The sequence below is a fragment of the Periplaneta americana genome, chromosome 1, assembly GCF_040183065.1.
Source record: "Periplaneta americana isolate PAMFEO1 chromosome 1, P.americana_PAMFEO1_priV1, whole genome shotgun sequence".
NCBI lineage: Eukaryota > Metazoa > Arthropoda > Insecta > Blattodea > Blattidae > Periplaneta > Periplaneta americana.
Window position 1 is genome coordinate 141,716,418 of NC_091117.1, and position 21,388 is coordinate 141,737,805.

Below are 21,388 nucleotides of genomic sequence, written 5' to 3' on the forward strand. Positions count from 1 at the left end.
TGTTACCTTTGGCAATCATTACTACACAACAGCTTCGTCATGATGGAAGGTAAGGAAGGTGGATTCCATCCGGTAACATTTCCAACATATGAATTACGCTAATGATAGAGCTGTTACGTAGCACCGAAGGTTGCATGGTTCTATACTTAAGACACGAATTAAATAATCTTCATCACATTAACAATTATAAGTGCTTGAACATTCGCACGAGTTGGAAACAATAATATTTCTGCAGACATATGAGGCACATGGTGCATATTATAATATTAATATGTCATGTTCCTTTGTTACAGCACACGTCGTAAGATCTTATTTGTTTAGAATCTGCACATACGAGCAAGCTTCATGATACTTTTCGAAGACGAGCTGATGTACCGCAATTTCAAAGGAGAACCCTGGGCAGTTCCACGTCAGAAACTACATGTTAAGGGAAAGCAGGCGTGGCAAGATTCTGAAGACCTCAATTACATGAAGGCTTTGAAACCACTATTTAATTTTGCTAGAATCTTGGGTATCCTGCCTATATATATGGAAGAAAATGGTAAATTAAGTAGGATAATGTAGAATTATGTACGTAAGTTTAAATTCGAATTAGGTTAGGCTATAATAAGTTATTGTAGATTGGCGTATGTTAGGTTAGAATGAAGTAGAATAGATCAGGTTGCATTCGGTTAGATTATGTTAAGCTGGGATAGATTAAGTTGGGATAGATTAAGATTATACTGTATGTATGGTCATTCAAAATTCATTTTAAATTCTAAAGCATTATCAATATTATAATATTTGAGATAGAAAGATAACAAAAGAAGTAATTCTTTTGGAAAAAATGGAGTTTTTCATTTGTTACTTCTTACATTCGCATAGTTACTTCTGTATTTTGTTAGTAAAACATTAATTAATGATTTCAATAGTACTGCTACAAGATTTTTGAAGTCTGAAGCCATGCTTCTATAATTAAATGTTAGTTTTCAACTGATTCAATACTCTTATGAAAACAATAGAAATATTCCTCAAATACTTAGAAAAAATGAGAATACTGAACTATTTAAGAGAACACTCATGTTGTATTCGTAATTAGCTTATGGTAATTTAATTAGAAGGTTTGGGAAACTGGTTCTTTTACTGATAAGAGGTAATCAATGATATCACTGTTGCTGAGATCCGGAATTAGGTATTAATGTTACTTAGGTGTGCAGGCATCTTTAGGTGTAACATAACCTTTCATCTTTCAAGTGTTATTTAGGATAGTATCGATTAAGTCAGATTATGTAATAATAGATTAGATTAGTGCAAAAATGGTAATGGTACGGTATTTAGACTCGGATGATAAAGGTTATGTTAGATGCAGTTAGATAAGACTCACATTTATTTTGAATGTATTATGATTATTGTGAAATTATAGTGCATCTTTCATTTTTAATGTAGGTTTAATTGTTTAAATAATATCTATTGAGACTGTCGTATGGTGATGATGATTATATTAAATATTATTATAAACGGGGAATGAAACTGAGAAGTATTATAAAATTCTAGGAAAACATTTTTTTAAGGAATTTACTTTATTCGACATAATTATCGAAAAGTGTTTTTGGGAATTGAACACTGATATTTGTTTTGAAGTCATCAGAAGGCTAAACTATAAGTGACCAATTTTTCACTAAAAATAAATAAGCTTAGTTGAAATTATTTCGCATAGACAACACTGCATCTCTACAAGCCGCAAATAAATTGTAGATTATTTATTAATGGATACTGTTTTCGGTGCCTTCATATTGGTTACATTTAAGCTATGAATTCTTAGGATAAGAATGATGACGTGTCAAATAAAATAAATAGTTTAACCGTATATGTGGAACCATCAGGCGAAGTCTGAAATTGACAAAAAGAGAAACTCGACTTAGGCCTAAATTCTAAAAAGTGATGGCTATTCCCACACTTCTCTATGGATCTGAAAACTGGACCTTAACGAAAGATCAAGCCGATGAGATGAGATCTCTCCGAAGTGTGGTGGGCTACCACCTTTATTATCGAAAAAAAAAGAGAGGATGTACGGGAAGAACTAAAAGTTACAGAAATATTAGATCAGATAAATAAAAATAAAGCAAACTGGTTAGAACATTTAATTGGAATTGACTACCGTATCAGGAAAAAAGATACTCCTCCACCACCTAACAGGACTGAGAAATGTCGGACGCAAGTAGAAGCAATTGATTGACCAGTTTTCAAATACTTGAAACAAGAACAAATCTATATGGTTTAAATTATGATGGTGATGGCAATAATATTGGTTCCATCTTCTTTATAAATTGTTGGCTCAATTACGTCATATAGGCCTACTATACTTTAGTACTTGTTCAGTTGCCCGTAGATCAGTATTGGCGCAATTTTAAAGACACACAGAGAGGTGAAATTTGAATTTTCTTAACCGTTTCAGATATATACAGTACTTGAAAATTTGTACAGTAGTGGCAAAAAAAAAAAAACCGGACCGACCCTTGTAGCTGATTTCAGAGCCTTGTTCACTTCAGAACACGATAGACTGGTAACTAAGACTTTCGTGGTTCGAATCCTGCCTGGGAAGGACACTTTTTTTGTTCCTTATTCAAATTTATTCCCAATACTTTTCGATTGCTGGTAAAATTCATGTTCTGGGAATAATAAGTTAATTAAGCAGTAAAATATCGCTGCAATCGTAAAGTATTGGGAATAAATTTGAATAAGGAACAAAAAAAAGTTTCCTCCCCAGGCAGGATTCGAACCACGAAAGTCTTAGTTACCAGTCTACCGTGCTCTGGAGTGAACAAGGCTCTGAAATCAGCTGCAAGGGTCGGTCCGGTTTTTTTGCCACTACTGTACATATATCATGCTGCACAGCTTCTATAGAAAATTTCATCTCATTTGGTCCAACATTACATGGATTATTAAATTTTTTGTAAATTTAAATTGTACTGTACAAATTTTAAAATCACTATTTCTCCTTCGGAAATAAACAAAATTGTCTAAAATTTACTCTACATATCTTTAAATGTCTCTGATACGTAACATTTTATTTACTTTTTTTTTTGGACTATTCTCCAAGTGCTAAGAAAAATTATGTGAAATAGTCAAATATAAAAAGAGGTAAAAAGTGTGATGTAAAATAATTTTTTCTTAGCGCTTGAAGAATAACGTGAAGAAAGTAAATAGAAATTTACGTTTCAGAGAGTTTGAGACATATCTAGGCCAAACATTATGAACAAATGATGATTAAAAAAAATAGGTAGAATTTAAATTTACAAAAATTTTAGTAAGTCTTATAATTTTTAATAAAATGAAATTAAATTTTGTGTAGAGGCTAATTATACAGGGTGATTCAAAAGTCACGCGACATAGGACATCTCCGTTATTAGTGTAAGTACAAAAAATAGTTTCAAATAAATGTTTTAGATATTGGTACGTGTAGTTCATGTGCAAAATTTAAAGAAAGCCGTTAGAGCCATTTTTTGAAAAAATTGCAACAAACATGTTCGCGTTACAAGTAAAGTACCAGTTTGGTTAGGGAAAATGCATCCAAAACTGAGTTGCCACATCTCTGGAGCGTATGAAACTTAAATTAGAAATGTGGTTTGGGTCGCGCGCCGTAATTAATAAATTGTGTTTTTTGTGTAGACAAGTGAGTAAGTCCTAGTTTCACCAGTGAACCGAGTAGTAACAGACAATGTACACAATTCCTGAGAGGGTGGAAATGGTTCTCATTCATGCTGGAGGCCTGAGTCTACGGGAAGCAGCAGAATAATATCACAGACGGCATCCAGATCAACCTACCCCACATCACGGAAGCATTGGTCATTTAATGGAACGGTTCAAGACAGCAGCCAATATCCACGACAAAAAAACGTTGAGGGCGGTCTCGTATAGCAACAGGGGATGCAAACGCAGCTAGTATACTAGCTAAGCTGGTAGTCAGTCCATCACGGTCAACCAGGGAAGTGGCGCAAGAATGTGGCACCAGTCAAGCGTCCGTGTCCAGGATACTATCCGTCAATCATTTCCATCCCTATCGTATGCACTTTGTGCAGGAACTGCATGGGGATGACAGATATCCGGGTGCAGTTCTGTGAGTGGTTTCTTGGACGACGAACGCACCAGCCAAACCTTGAAGCTGACATTTGTTAGAGCGATGAGGCCTATTTCCATTTGAACGGAACAGTGAATCGACGTAACGATGTGTACTGGGAAACCGAGAACCCCCACATAGCTGTAGAGGCTCATAAGCAGTTTGACCCAAGATTAAATGTGTGGTGTGGCATACACGGGGATGTTGTCATCGGTCCCGTGTTTCAGAACAACAAGCTCACTGCTCCACTGTACAGATAGCATCTCGAGGCTACACTGCTGCCCTACTTGGATGATGTGCCCCTAGAAAGAAGACGTGGGTTTTTCTTTCAGCAGGATGGAACACCACCGCATTTCAGATTGACAGTCCGCGAATTGCTGAATGAAGTAATCCCTGGGAGGGTGAAATTGAAATAATCTTGCTGATTGAAAGAGACGATAGGGTACTTGTGAATGAATAGAAAATCTATATTACGTTTTGTGATTAAATGCACGGTTAATTAGAAAATTAAGTTTGAAGTTTCAGCAGTCCGGCAACATCGTCGCTAAAACACTTCACTCGTATACAGATGTAAGAGGTCAACGAACTCAGTGAGTCTCCGTACGTAAGCTGCCAAGACGTTGCCACGCGTTCGCTTCGTGCAATGGTTTGAATTGAGGGTTTTTTAAAATTAAATTTACACGATAACCGTGCACGCTGTTGAAATACGCCAGAGGAATAAATTATTCTTTATTACATTTCCTATCGATATGGAGAAAAATCACGCAATAGTTACCGAATAAGAAATTGTTAAACATTTGGGAGGGTAACATTTTTTCTGAAGAAACTATGAACTTTCCACCAATATATTATAGTTTTTATTACATATAACATGAGCTATTCGCTCTGGAAATCTGCAAGGTTATTTCACTTCCACTCTGTAGGTCTATGTACAAATTTTCGATTATGTCAAAAGTTTAATCATGTACCTGCCAAGTCCGTTCACAAACATGAACTGTGAGTTGTAATAGGCAGAAATTTGAATTGGCAGGAAACTCTTAGGCGCGGCTACAAGTACCTAATTTTGTCAGCTATCGTTAAATGATATTTGGGGCTATATGAGGAGAAAAAGAAGAAAATTCTTCATCGTCCTACAAAGCTTGGAGGTTAACGTTTTTACAGAAAACTACATAAAGTTACGGAATTTCATAAAAGTAAAGCCAATAAGCGAATAAAAATTTCTAGGTAAAGCATTTTTCTACCGAGCACACTCTGTAAATAAGAAACCGTACGTGTTAATCATTTAAAATTTCAACATTTTCAACAGGAAAAAAAATCATGAAAAATAATCACATTATCATATTAAAATGATAAAAGTTAGTAGGTTGACTTTGCGGTCGCACTACGGATGAAACAACATATTTTTTATTCAGTTTGTTGTTATTTTCTATATCCCTGGGCATCGGGCAGTCGATCGGCGAATTCATCGACGCGTTACAGAAAAGTTTCGTAAAAAGGGTTTTTCGCGTCAAATAGCATGTATTCCGACCACTGTGTGACGTACTTCAGGCGGCAGCGCGTTTGCTTACTGATCCGGAGTTGCGCTTGAGCGTGGGTTCGATTCCCATTTGAATTGATTTTTCGATTTTTTCCCGAGATTACCAAACTGTAAGGCGAATCCTCAGTCTCATGTCGCCAAATAGGACTAACCGCTATCACCAATTTTCTACAGTAGTTGATACAGTACTGTTAAATAACCGAGTAAAAAAGAGACTTACTCTGTTGCCACTTTTTCCATTGAGGGTTACCGAAGATTATTCTGCTGTTCACAGGAAATGTCAAGGTCAGGTGTCTGTCTTTACTTACGCTGTATTCTGTGGCGGTCGAAGGTGTTATGGTAGCAGGGGCATTACTGACCATTAAGGAGAGAGTCGGATTGGTATCCAGTCCGGGATTCACATTTATGGATAATATCCTGGAGGTTGGTTGCGGCTTGTGCTTCATTCCGTCGATCCTCGTCCCCATTAACCATCTACCCGAAGTCTTCAGAAAGACAAAGTATTTTTCTGACTGGAAAAGACTGCAGGTAAAATACAATTATTTCGTGCGACCATAGTGGTATCGAAAATTCATTTTTGACACTGAAGTAAAAAGTGCTTTCCCGATGAGCACTCTCTGAACGATGTGAACTATCAGTTCTTATCTTTCTGCACCTATGATTTGACCGCGGATCTTAAGTTAATTATTTTTCTGCTGTTATTTTGTAGTTGTGGAACTTATTACAGTACAACCTTGATAATCCGAACTAACTGAGACCGAGAGTAGCTCAGATTATCAAATATATGGAATTACTCTACCTCAACGTAAAAAGAAAGGCATTGTACAATACTATAAATACAGGGACATCATTTTATTTTTACTTCAATTTTAATTGTACCTGAGTTTTTGAATGTACTTCACTCCCACTCCCTCTATTAATAAACTTCCAACCGTCCTACACACAGAATCAAGGCCGCGTATGCAGTCAAAGTCGCCTTATGGTCATAGTAAGCAGTACTGAGTTAGTGAGTATAGTACGTTCCAGAAATATGTTCGCGTTTTCCAGTAACGAAAGAGCTTTCAATACTGAATCATATTTTCGCACAGGTACTGTCGTCCGTTTGCGTACGTCGCATCCCGGTTTCCTCCACCCGCTTCTGCTCGCCCCTTTGTAAAGGCTAGTGGCTGGGCTGTCTTAGCTCTTTTCTGAAAACATTAATTTCTGTTAAGAATTGGACGTCTACGTAATATTATACAACTGTTTAAAATATCTTAAATAAAAGGACCTCGTTAAGTAATTAACTATCACGTGATTTCCCACACTTCTACGACCCTGAGACAAAACCACTTGGACGGACAGTAGATAGCATATCTGAGTAATTTTATCTTTTCGGATCGGACAGAAGTGAACATTGAATTTACAGTACGTAAGATACTCTTTTATAGAGTAGGTACAGAATTATTTCAACATGAGTTACTAGTACGAAGGACGAAACTGGTAATTGGAATTAGGTACAATAGTCTATAGTGCGATAATATGCACAAAAGAACTGAAGCCTGTATCGAAATGAACGGGCACCAATTTCAAAAATGTGTTTAAATATCCATATTATGATTATTTTTCAATTTAACTTCACTCTATAGTGTACGCTAATGTGCTGTAGACAGTATAATATACACTACATAATGAATACGTCCTAATGGATAGCTCGGTCCGTGAATAAAAACACTTATTGTTAATACAGTACTGTATTTTTATTAAAGAAAAACCTAATGAAAATTATCAAACTCAAAATCACGATATTTCGTAGTTTACATAAATGGATGAACTACCTTTCTTCCTTCCTATACCTAGTAAAATGATCCGTTTAGATTTTACGCCAGTATCATCAAACTCCAGTCGTGGAAGGGGATAGCAAACGGTGTTTCCGGTTCTCAAAAGGTATAGGCAGGTTAATATTAGAAATGTTAATAACAATAAAATGATGTCCCTGTATAAGAAGGTGGTAGAAATCATTTTCTTTCCTTCTTATTCTGCTTAACATTTCCTTTTATCCGATTTACACACCACTGCAGATAGAGGAGGGAGCTTCGTTAGATCTTACTTTAAATAATTTTTTTCGTTTTCCGTGCTTTCCTTTATTGGATATGCATTCAGTAGTGCGTTCGGATTATCGAGGTTCTACTGGATTTACATTTTTTTTTTACCAACATATATGTATAAAATACTATTTAAAGGTGCCTAAGCAAACTATTTTGACGTTACTGCCTACTTTTTTCTATTTCGAACTATGCAGCTAACTTTAACTTATTCTCTGTTTCCCCTCTTAGACTTCCATTAGTACAGTTCAGTTTAATTCGTGGCAATACAGTAAGCATCAAAACAACAAATCTTCATTCATGATACGCATATTAGGAACATATGGTACTAAAATTGTCTCGCTAAGTCACTACGGAAATATCCTGGCGTTCAATAACCATTATCTGATTTAACGATCCAGAACTTAGCAAAAAAAAAAAAGCCAATTTTAAAATAAGAAGGAAGACGAATAAGTCCATTTCTAAGTGAAAAACAACTCGATGATATAGGCTATAAGCTAGATACTAGAGTCTAGAACAGTATCTCACGAAATCGTAACGAAAGTTAGGTGAACAGGTAGGAGTATACAGGTCACCAGTTTGGAAAGCGACGAAATTGTTAAAACTAAAGCCTTATGAGACAAAAACCCGTTTATAAATAGAATGAAACGGGTCATGTGCCTAGGATTCATTCTATTGACAGAGACGAACTACAGCATGTGACTAGAAATCTTTTCAAAAGATATGATTAGAAAGGATAGTCGACAGTTCTAGTACATATTATAAGTAGGATATAAATATTTTCAAAAGATATGAAATATGTATTAGAGAGGATAGTCGATAGTTCTAGTACAGACCGATTATTTAGTCCTGACAGCTCAGCGACGCGAAAGAGGGGAAGAAATAGGAGCAGTGGGGAGAGTTCCGGAGTAAAGATAGGGGCGAGTGGTCGGCAAAGGAATGCAGTATAGCTTAACTGTACTGTAAACATAACGCTATACCGCATGCGTGACATCCGATCGCTCTGACTGCAGGTAACAGATTAACCTGAACATCCCTTGGCGTAACTTAATGGACTCGCCTGACACAGGCGCACATTGCCGGCGACTGTCAGGACTAAATAATCGTACTGTACATATTATAAAGTAGGATATAAAACTGTTCATCGTATTTATCGTGCTCAGGACTGTTTGCATGGACAGTATAGAGATACTCACAAAGTATATCGAAGTCCCAAATATACAACAGGTTACCACACCGATCGGTGGGCTCTCCCTTACAGACAGATTTCCGGCGCGTGACAGGCCGTTCATTGACGCTGCCGTTGGGAAGGAAAGTGAAGCTGAGGCTTGTCGCCACCTGTGCCACGTCTGCTGTGTTCACCGCAGCGCTGTTCGGACTGCAGCGCGGCCACACCTGGTGGCAGGGCATCGTGTTCTTGTACTGCACTCTGCTCAGCGGCATCATGAACGACTTCTGGGTCTTCACCAACGAGGCCTGCGTTATCACTGTCTCCGGCATTGGTCAGTCCCTCACTGCGGTAAGATTTATCATTTTGTTGCTGAAGTGTAGTCAGCCGAAGTTGAATCTGAAGTGTACTGAGCACGTGACTGTGAAATACAGTATAATATGAAGGCTACAGCAGCCTACTTCCACTTCTGGCATTGTTTGCTGCCAAAGTTGATTACTGACATTTTGTTGAACGCATGCGAAATTCACAAAGAGCCAACTTTCGTAGTGACTCTGCTGCTATACAGGGTGTTTAAAAAATACGGGGCATAATTTCAGGTATGTATTTCCCACATGTAGACAATCAAAATAGTTCATTACAACATGTGTTCGGAAATGCTTCATTTCCGAGTTATGGCCTTCACAACATTGAAATTCACCGGAACGTTTTTCTTTCCGCAGGTCGTTGTCATTACAGAAGATGTTCAAAATGTCTACCTCATGCTTGAATACAGACCTCACATCGATGTCTCATTGACTTGCGAACACGATCCCAAACTCCAGGAGTATTGCGTATGTCCTCAGATATGATAAGGATACAATTGATACTCTTTCAACAGTCTCCAGACAGTCGTTTGAGGAACATTGACTTGCAATGCTACCCTTCGTGTGCTGATAGAAGGAGTCATGTTCACAGCCTCCAGAATCTCCTCCTGTACTTCTGGAGTTGTAGATCTTGGTCGTCCCCTTCCCAAACCAGGAGAGTTAAATTTTCCATACTCGCACAGACGGTAATGGAGACGTACAAATGTCTTCCGATCTGGACATTGTCGCTGTGGGTACCTCTCCTGGTACAAACGACGAGCCAGCGCAGCATTGCCGTCCGCCTTACCGTAGGCCTACATGAAGTGTATCTCTGCCAGCTCTTGATTTGAATACATGTCGCACAGTCTAACTCCTACACAACAGTGAATGTAACCTTCGCCTCGGAATGAACTGTTAGAGTCCCCTCTTAATGTCTCATTTGACGGCAACGACCTGCGGAAAGAAAAACGTTCAATGTTGTGAAGGCCGTAACTCGGAAATAAAGCATTTCCGGACACATGTTGTAATGAACTATTTTGATTGTCCACATGTGGGAAATACATACCTGAAATTATGCCCCGTATTTTTTAAACATCCTGTATATAAATTCTCGTGTACTTTTTATTTTTAGGTTATCTGTGTGAACTTATTTCTAGAAATATGATATCGCATGAGATATACATGCTATTACATTAAACTATTAATTACGTTGTTTGTAGACTATAATATGTTAGGGGTGAAACTATTCCGGAAGTAAACAAATGCAAGCACCTTGGAGTAACTTTCAGCAGCAATCTCGGCTGGGGAACACGTCACTGATACCGCGGGAAAAGCGTGGAGAGCGTTACACTTTGTGATGAGGATACTAAAAAAAGACTCTAATAAATCCAGAGAGATTGCATTTAAGTCACTCGTAAGTCAATAATTCGTCAAGTAATGGAATATGGTGTCGCAAATTGAGAATCTTAGAACTAGAGCATATTACGTCGCAGTAACTCAGCATTAAAATGGGACACAGTCATTTTGAGATAAATACGAGTTCGAATACGCGCAACTTTCAAGACGTACAGAGATGACCCTGCCTGGAAAGAAATGAAAAAGTAGGTTGAAATCACCTAATTACTCTTAAAAAACGACATAAATTTAGAAAACGTAAACAGGAAACGGACATGGGAAAGTTTTGTTTTTTCAACTGTACTATCAGCCTAGATCACATATAGGCTACCCAGATTGCTCGGCCTTATAGACTTTGACGGTAACAACTTTTGTCAGGTTTACTATGCTGCCATCTAGTTGTTACATAAGGAGTCACGTCATAACTCCCATTTGAATTGCATTAGCGACTGTACTGCCATCTCGTGTTCGTTTACGGCGGACGGGTGGCTATCCTGGCAGTTGTTCTCTTCAAAGTGCTACCGATTTTAACATAGAGATGAACAATCTGTTATATGTAGGGGGAAACTAGACATCAATGGACCATCTAACGATTTCTTATTATATCTAACAGAAGCACTGCCTTAAAATTCCGTTCATAGGCGTGAACAATTACATTACTAATAAAGAATGACAAAATGAAGTTTCAGGGCTACATCCTATTTATATCTGTTTAAAGATTAGCTCATTTAAAATTCGGCTATTGGTTCAATGAAGGCGACAGGGTTCTATGAATGGACCGGCATGTTACCATGAATGAACAACAGAAAAATTAAAAAAAAATCTCAAAATAATGTCTACAAATGACAAATCATTATAATGAAGAAACATAGATTCGATTATTAGATGTTTAACTTACTTTTAATCCAATTGTAATCGTATTTTGGAACTAAAAACAATGAAAAATATAGTACTTATCATTTCACTATTTTAAAGTTTTAAGTTATTTCAAATTATCTAATACAGTAGGCTAGTTAAAAATGTTAGGAGACAACTTTAAGTTACAAGACAGCAACGTAATAATTTAATTGCACATATAAAATTATTTTCTGGAGTCTAAGATTATTCTTATACTGTAGATAAAACAGTCTTCCTTTTCAAGACACACATGCCACACAAAGTATTTCTTTTGACTACGCCTAACATTTGCACAAGCTTCATGTACCCAGAGCAGTGCATGTACCCATGTCCTGCAAGACATAATACATTGAATCATGTTTTCCTCGATGGTTTCTTCACACATGAAACGAAACCACGATTCTTGATTTTGATTGCTTCCTGATGGGTTCTTCATTGTCTTCTTTTTCGGTTCGCTTCTTTAATTTTCTTCTCCAATGGAAGAAAGCGGCATCGAGAGGCTGAGATGGAATGAAATTGTCAAGTTCATTTCGACTGGAAGTGGTTTCCATGAGTGATGCATTTTAAAATGGAATCCATTCATGGGAACTCCAGTTGGTCCATTTATAGCGACTTCGCCATGTTATAATTACACTTCAAGAGCGCTGAACAGGTTATACAAAATTTATGAATATACAGCTAAAAAGGAAGCAGACAGAACACTGCTTCCAGCTATATATGTCATTTCATAACTTAATAATCATTAAGCCAATGTGCTTACTCACAGTTACTTTCAAATTATAGTAGAAATAACAACGTATTTGAGCTTCTTGTTCAGCTTACGTGTTTGCTGCCGCCACCAAAGACAACTCAGGGGTGACATACACAAGGAGGAAGCCTTGAGATAACGTTTCACGCGAATATGGCAACGGTCCATTGAGAGCAACGGTTCATCGATGGTTACTCTCCCCTAAACCATATGTCTGTACAAGAATTTACAATGGAATTACTGTGTTTCATTTGAATGATCCGTTGCCAAGCAAGTGACGTCAGTTTATTTGATACTCAAGTGTAAACGTTTAACGTTAAAAGTAATGGCAGAATGGGTGGACGTGAAAGTTGACTATAGGGTGAAGATAATGGAGACGGTGGTGTCGTTGCAGCACATGTCGACGAAGGGCCCTGTCACGCCCAGCGTCGTGGCGGACTTCGCGCTGCTGTGGCGTCAGCTGAGCAAGCAGACTCGGGAGCTGGGCCAGGCCATGGGCTACACGTACGGTGGCCAGCTGCTGCTCTACTTCTCGCTGCAGGTCGTGGGTACGTTCGGCTTCATCGCCGTGGTGCAGCACAGCAATATCCCTGTCACGTTCGGATTCTTGGCTACAGCGATCATCTTCTCATGGCAGAACTATGTGTTCTGCAATGCAGCGGAGAAGGCTACCAGACATGTAATTATTCATAGTTTTCGGAGTCTCTTTTTGGTAAATTACACTCATCATTCATTCCTCTTGTCTGGTTTTGCGTGTTTGTTTATCTCCTCCTTTCTCTGCTTCATGTTTTTACTTCGCCATTTTTTTTTTTCGTTTTTCCCTCAATTTTTTCTTTATCGAGAAAGTACTGTGATGCTATTGAAACACTGTTGCCAACTGAAGTGTATGAAAAGTCGCCAAACAATAGTTCAAAAACCACTAGATTCCTTATTATCAACAAAGTTTTATTTTTGTCGCCAGAGGGCGCTAAAAAGTCGCTAAATCTCTATTAAAGCAATAAAATAAGTTAAAAGAAATGAGTTCTATAGTTCCAAAACATGCCTTGTCCACTTTTTCAATATTTTAGATATTTAAGAAAAACTGTTTCACCATATTTTCTGTTGAATCTTAAGGGGACACAATACTGAATGGCTCAGTCGGTTAAGGCGCTTGCCTGCTGGTCTGAAGTTGCGCTCAGGCGCGGGTTCGATCCCCGCTTGGGCTGATTACCAACCTTAAGGTGAATTCCAGGTAATCTTTGGCGAATCCTCGGCCTCATCTCGCCAAATACATCTCGCTATCAGCAATTTCATCGACGCTAAATAACCTCGTAGTTGATACAGTGTCGTTAAATAACCAACTACAAAAACTACAATACTGAAATTACTAACTTCCATGTTTTTGAAGCTAAATTCACAAAACTTTTACCATTCATGTGTCTGGTTAATAATAACACATGCACAAAAATTCACCTCTCTGTGATAAATGGTTTATATCGTATCGCTTTATATAAGAAGTCTCTTGTGCCACAATTTACATTATTTTCAACTGATATGCACTATGATTTGTTATATACATTGGAACAAACATTACTATTGGGTTTTTCTGTACAGTGAATCGATAAATTACTAGGTATTTTTTGATGATTATTAATATTTTTATTTTTTATTATTTTATAATAAAAATTGTAGTAAAAAAATTTACAGATTAATTTTACAGCAAAACCATATAGTAAGTTTTGATCCCATGTATACAAGGATCCATCTAAGTAAATGCCAGTTAAGAATGATGTAAACTATGGCGCAAGGAACTTGTTATATAAACTGGTTCAGTATTTTAATAACATATTAATAGAATGCAAACCACTTATCACAGGCGGATGAAATTTTGCACATTTGTCATTATTAACCAAATATACCAGTGACAAAAAATTTGGTGAATCTAGCTTCGTAAGTATGGTAGTTATTGATTTCACTATTGTGAACCCTTAAAAACATGGAATTTGGAAATTTCAGTACAGTGTCTCCTTAATAAAGGATTGTGTTCTTCTGAAAGATATGATATTAAAAACAAATATTTCGAAGCGAAAATGAGGTTAATATCAATAATATAGACACAAGACAGAAATTAAATGTGCAGAAGGTACGTTTGAAATGGATTATTGGATAACGCAACGTTTGGAATAAACACATTAGGATAAGGCAAGTTTTGGGACTGATGTAGGAACTTAAAGATTAAATCTAATATTCATATTCAGTATAATAAAAAATATCATAACTCGGGGCTGACTGAGACTTTTGTATGTAGGCTTAACCTTTGCGAAAAACAATTTATTAACCACAGTACTATACCAAGTCGTTGAAAAACTCAGTATAAGAAAATCGTGTACAAGAAATGATCAGGGGATCTGTCTAAAAAGGTCATTATTATACAGTACATAACATTCCCGAATTCATAAGGCCAATCTGACAATATTATCTCTGACTGAATTTCATTGGGAAGTTTTCGTTTTTCTCTGCAGTATAAAAGACTCTGTCAACCTTCAGCCACTCTTTAATATACAATAATTACAGCATTTCTCAGCTCACTATATTCGTCTTCACATCCACTTTCACACAAATCATTGTCATTATTGGAAGAAAGAGTAGGTTCGTTATTCACAGTAATAATGGCCAAGGAAGCTTTTTATAGAAAAAGGAGCATCTTCTGCGGACTTCTGAAAAAATAACTAAGAAAGAGGCTAGTGAAGTGCTTTGTGTGAAGTGTGGCATTGTATGGTGCAGAAACATGGACATTACGACGAAGTGAAGAGAAATGAATAGAAGCATTTGAAATGTGGATATGGAGAAAAATGGAACGTGTGAAACAGACAGACAGAATAAGAAATTAAGCTGTGTTGGAAAGAGTGGGTGAAAAAGGAATGATGCTGAAACAGATCAGGAAGAGAAAAAGGAATTGATTGGGTCACTGGCTGAGAATAAGTTTGCACAGGAAGGAATAGTGAACGAGAGAAGAGTTCGGGGTAGAAGAAGATATCAGATGATAGATGGCATTAAGATATATAAGTCATATGAGGAAACAAAAAGGAAGTCAGAAAATAGGAAAGATTGGAGAAAGCTGGGTTTGCAGTGAAAGATCTGCCCTTGGGCAGAACACTAAATTAATGAAATCTCATGTAAAATAATAAGTCTGGTAGATCTTTCCAGAAATCTCCAAAATATTTTTTCAGTAAATTTTCAACATCAGTTAATTTTGTTTTTGTAATAAGGTTTCTACATGCTGGAGGCACTGCAGGGTTCATTTCTTGTACTAAATGGTCCTTTCTTACAACGTTCAGGTAACCGCATGTATCACTACGAAAGAATTGCCACCCACCCCGATAGGCCTAACTACTTTCTAAAATGAAATCTCTCATCTTTTAAGCAAAATAAATAGCTGTAATATGTATGTAGCATAGTAATCTGTGGATAAGGCATGCTTTGGAATAAAGAAGTCAGATAAGCGACTCCATTTATGAGGATAAAAAGTTTTTGAAATTGGCCTGGGGTAGGCAAGATTTGGAACAATCCTATTGAGGATAAGGCAGCTTGTGGAATACAACTAAATTTTTCATCACAGTTATAAATAGGATCAGATTTTTTTGGAACAGGAACGACATTAAAATAATTTGATTTTATAATATGGGATGCCCTGGCATTGCTAACTCATTTTCTGATATTTTAGGAGAAGGCAGGTTTTGGAACTATAGGACTCAAATATTCGCCGAAAAAGTTAAAAGTCGCCAGATTTAGAAACTGTCGCTAAATTGGCAATACTGTGTAGAAAGTCGATTTCTAGATTTTTGCGGAAATGTAAGTTTTCAACATTACTTATTACAGCAAAAGTGGTTTAGGGCATACCACTGCCTGCGTGTCCGTCCGAGCACAGAGGTTTGTCCTAAACTATTGAACAGAGTTTCTTCATTTTTCGTAAAGAACAGTGGCGGTTTCTTGTCCGGCTTCAGGTTTGCAAAAACACACTTTTCTTACTACCAATTTTATATTATTCTTTCAATGGAATCGAGGTTGAATTTTTATTCCTTCTAACAGAATTTCAATTAATTGATTTAAACACGTTTCGTTTAAGGATCTCCGCAATCAACAAAAACACAACACCACTTGCGTTTAGTACAGCAAAGTCAAGAGGATTCTAATTCTAGCTCTCTTGAGCAAAGTGTAGCAATTGCTCTGTCACCTAACAGGCGATCGGCATTCTCATTCGTGCGCGCGCATCTTTAACAACGATACAATATGCTACCTGTTCAGTTTTTCCGAAAGTTTGTTTCCGAATGGAATTATGCGAATGGATATAAATCGAAATCACCTTGTTTTCCGATTTTCACAAATTTCTGAGCAACAACATTAACAATAGTTAATGATTAATTTTTTGTATGTATGGTATTGTTACTGTTACTACGGATATCAGAACAGAAATTTATACTTCGCTCATATCATTAGGATTTTTATGAATATTTCTATTTCAAATTTCAACATAGAAAACATGTAGAGAGGAGAGTCCGAAATACCGGAATCTGGAAGGGGAAGGTGAAAATCGTCGCCTGATGTATCTTCGTACCATTCAGCATAAACACTGCATATTATTTATGTACGTTGTTTTAAGTTCATAACTCTCACTAATTTATTGAAATCATATAGAGGACTTCCACCATTATATTGATTTATATAACATGAACAACATTCGGAATTCATAGCATTCGAAAATCACATGTTGGGAAATTAGTTTACGGAGTAAAAAATCGGAGATATATCTTTCGGAAAAATACTCATTCGCAATAAACGATTTGAAAAAATAGTCATTCACTATACTTACTTTTTACTTTTGAGGGCCTCTCCACTTTTCAGTGGTTACCCTTTATTCCCATTTTCCATCTGCGTCTGTCATTCCAATCCTGCTCATTTAGTCCCTTATCATTCATCATTCTCAATATTCCAGCCCTCCATGAATTTCTAGGCCTTCCTCGTTTCTTTCTACCAGCTGGAGACCACTGAAGTAGCACGTTTGGCCACCTCCCCTCATCCATCCTCCTTACATGACCATACCACTGAAGTTGTCTACTCTCTATTCTTGCAATCACCGATTCTTCCATGTTCATTATCCTTCTAACATCCTCGTTTCTTCTCTTTTCCAGCCTGGATATTCTAGCACCTCTCCTTATGCCGTCCATTTCAACTCCTGTATCTTACTTTTTTGGCCTTCCGATAGACTCCAACCTTCAGCCTCGTATGTCAATATACTTTCCACTATAGCCTCAAGAATTCTCTTTTTTGTTTGCATTGTTATTGTCCTGCTCCATAGCACTCCATTCAACATCTTTATTACTCCTCTACCCTGCATTATCCTATAATCTATATCCGCTTTACAATTTCCAGTCCCATGCAAAACCAACCCCAAATATTTAAACCCCTTCACTATTTTAATTATTCCTTGGGGCAACTTTATATTTCGTCCATCTCCACCTATCACCAGGGATTCGGTTTTACTCATATTAACTTTCAGTCCCCCTACTTCAAATGCTTCAAGGAGTTTCCTTACCATAAATTTTGCAACTTCTCGACATTGCGCAATTATCACCTGATCGTCTGCAAATAGCAGCGAGTGCACTGTCTCATTTCCAACTGGAATTCCCATTCCTCGACATGAATTATTCCACTGCTTCAGTATCTGCTGGATATATATTTTAAACAAGGTAGGGGATATGCTACAGCCTTGTCTCAAGTCTTTGGTTGTATAGAAGGCAGCTGATAACCTTTTTCCTATCTTAACAGCAGCTTGACAGTCTTTATACAGCCTCTGAATTAACGCTATTCGGGGTAAACTAACACCAATACCTTTTATTTCTTCCCACAACTGCTTTATAGGAACCGAGTCGTATGCTTTCTCTAAGTCAATGAATACTAAATGTGTTTCCTTTCCTTTAGCATACATTTTTTCACTTATCTGTCTCAAATTAAATATATTATCCATACAACTCCTTCCTGTAGTAAAGCCTGCCTGATCTTCCGATATCTTCCCTTCTATTTCTTCCTCTAATCTATTCTTGATGATACTATTAAAAATCCTGCTAATGGAAGGCATGACACTTATTCCCCTGTAGTTGTTGGGGTCCTTCTTATCCCCTTTTTTATGGATAGCGGAAATATATGATATTTCACTATACACGATGCCAAAAAAATGGCTGGTAAACCTATATTTTTTTAATGATTATAGTGGTATGAAATAAATGAAAGATAGAAGCAGCTGCCGTTAATACAATAATTTTCAGTATAACATTAAGGTGTTACTATTTTAAATGAAGGAACACAAAATTGCGACGAACTTTTATGAAAAATAAACGAACTTCTTAGAAAAAAATTATTTATACAGATATAGATGAAATAAATTAGGTAAGCTGACCGATATATCTACAGGCTCATACGTTCCAGAGAAATTGTTAAATATAGCATTATTTATATGCCTAATTCCGTTGATAATAGCCTCCAGACCCGGTCAGGAACAGAAATTGTATTACTCTTAGTGAAAAACGTCTCCTTGATATAGGATTACCATTCCTAGTCAGAAACACATTTTTTACATCTGAATAACCTAAAAAAAAAACAATATTTTCAAATTTTGCTTTAATTCCATATTCTTTCTTAAAAAAGATGCTAGAAATGACAATATAGGAAAATTAATTACTGTACATATGCATTATTTTAAAACTGTACCGTGTATAAATTAATTGAAGAGCTTTAATTTTAGGATTACAGAGACTGCCTTTCGTGTACGCTCCAGAAAAAAAAAGTTTTAATTATTAAATTATTTCATTTGGGCTTATGATTTAAATATAACCATAGTATTTATTACTTCCTTTATTTTTCTCCCTATCTACAATTTCTTATCTCTTTTGTTCTTCATTCTCTTTTATTCCTTCAATATAGCCTTTTGGTGAAGCCTTTATTTCAAGAACAGTCAAAGCATGCTAATAATATATTCATCCTTTAACCCAGATAAGCCCAAAAATTTTTTGTGATAAAAATATAGTAGCACATTAGTTACTCTCAAAAATCGGTTAAATGATGTTGAAATAAACTGAAACAAGGAACGTGTATTTTCTAAAGCTAACAAATACTACCAACATTATCGCACAACTTATAAAATGTCCCTAACACCAACAATGACATAATATCCGAAGGCACTGCAACTGTCCTTAAAAAAGGACGGTGGGAAAATCTGGGTTAAATCACTTTCTCTTCTTCTTGTATCCACTTTTCTCTTATTTCTCACTCATCCTCTCATTCTATTTTGCTCACTTTATTTCTGTCGATTCTTTGCCATTCTTCCACCTCCCCCCTCTCTTTTTGTTTTAACACTTTATTTTTCTCTTGTGTCCTCTCTCTTTCCTTTGATTTTCGCTTTTTCCGTATCTAATACTTCCCTGTTTCTTCTTTTGTGTTTCCTTCTACACTGCTTGTGGATTAAGTTATATAAGTTCAGAATTACTTTAGCATTATGGAATTTATATCGACATCTCACTCATTTCTAACGCTACTTACTATTTAATGGGTTAATATTAAATTCAGGTTCACTTTGTTTCTCTCTCCAAAGGTTGGTTCAGAATTCCAAGAGAAAATTCGAACACTTTCGCAAACTGCAACCCTTAGCAGCGAAACTAAAGAAGAGGTACGTATTATAAACTAATCTTAAATATGTTTGATATATGTATATACAGAGGTTTTTTTTTTTCCTCAGCCGCGGGGAATTCACTCTTCCGTCTAGCGCGTGTGATCCCAGTCACACGAAAGCAGTAATAGTTGGGCAGATGAGCAGACGGGTGAACCGTATATATATATGTATATATATATATATATATATATATATAGTTATTTAGAGATTAATCTCAACACACTGAAGCAATATGAAGCAGTTTACAACAGCGGGTCCACAGTATGGAGTAACGGTTAGCGCGTCTGACCGCGAAACCAGGTGGCTCGGGTTCGATTCCCGGTCGGGGCAAATTACCTGGTTGAGGTTTTTTTCTGGCGTTTTCCCTCAACCCAATATGAGCAAATGCTGAGTAACTTTCGGTGCTGGACCCCTGACTTATTTCACCGGCATTATCACCTTCATCTCATTCAGACGCTAAATAACCTAAGATGTTGATAAAGCATCGTAAAATAACCTAATAAAATAAAATAAATACAATAGCGGTCATCAGCACAGTGCACCCCTGGGTTAGTGTCTCTTACACGAGGATAAGATATGCATGCATCGGTGGCTGCTGGCTGGTATGCTTCTTCCCTATCCCTTCTGCACGATAGTGCATATTCCTATACGCTCCTTACTCGTTACCCATTTCAGCGATTGCTGACGACTACTGGCCTAGAGGGTCAACAGCTGTTCTGTACGTGTTATTCGTTGACTGAACAGGCTGACGAGGTTCAGTACGGTCTGTTGAGTTCAGATGACGCGTAGTAGATCAGACACACGTAAGAACAATGAGTCATCATCATCATCATCATCATCATCGATCTGTACCGGCTTCAAGATTTGTATATATACTGAATTTAAAACTGTGTTGATCCCTTACATACATTTTTCGATTGAAACTGTTCTGTTCATCTCTTGCGGCCTCGGTTTCTTATTCCTGTCTATCTATAATTTAATATTATTTCATAGGCTCTGTTTTGTTCCATTCTTTGTGCATGCTGTAGCCATATACAGTAGAATCCCGATTTTCAGTCACCCTATTAACCAATTGATGGATTATCAGTCTGTCTTTCTCTCACTTTTTTTCTGCAGAAATATATAAAGTACTGTACATTTATTAACACGTTACTTTTTCTAGAGAGTGTTATTACAAGCCTTTACCCTTACACACTATGGTCTACTTTTCGAATTGTCGTACTGTATAACTTCTATGTAAAATGTCTTCTACGGGTGTCAAAAGAAATCTTGTTGTGCTAGGTATCGAAAAAAAGTGTAAATAATTGAGAGGTTTGCCTCATCTCGCAACAGAATACGAAAATATGCAAATCTACAACACGAGACCTCCACTATTCATATCTTTCCACAGGCAGCCATTACAAGGAGTAAACCCGTCGTT

The 21,388-nt window shown here is 36.9% G+C and overlaps 1 protein-coding gene across 1 annotated transcript; it reads left to right on the forward strand.

The window, feature by feature from the left end:
• The first annotated feature begins 310 nt into the window (after positions 1-310).
• On the forward strand, positions 311-20,757 carry LOC138715686 (gustatory and odorant receptor 63a-like). Its single transcript, XM_069848953.1, has 6 exons — positions 311-541; positions 5,908-6,161; positions 8,976-9,233; positions 12,661-12,945; positions 19,891-19,965; positions 20,644-20,757. Exons 1-6 carry the CDS (start codon positions 346-348, stop codon positions 20,755-20,757), a joined length of 1,182 nt encoding a protein of 393 aa, XP_069705054.1. The 5' UTR covers positions 311-345.
• Positions 20,758-21,388: the final 631 nt, after the last annotated feature.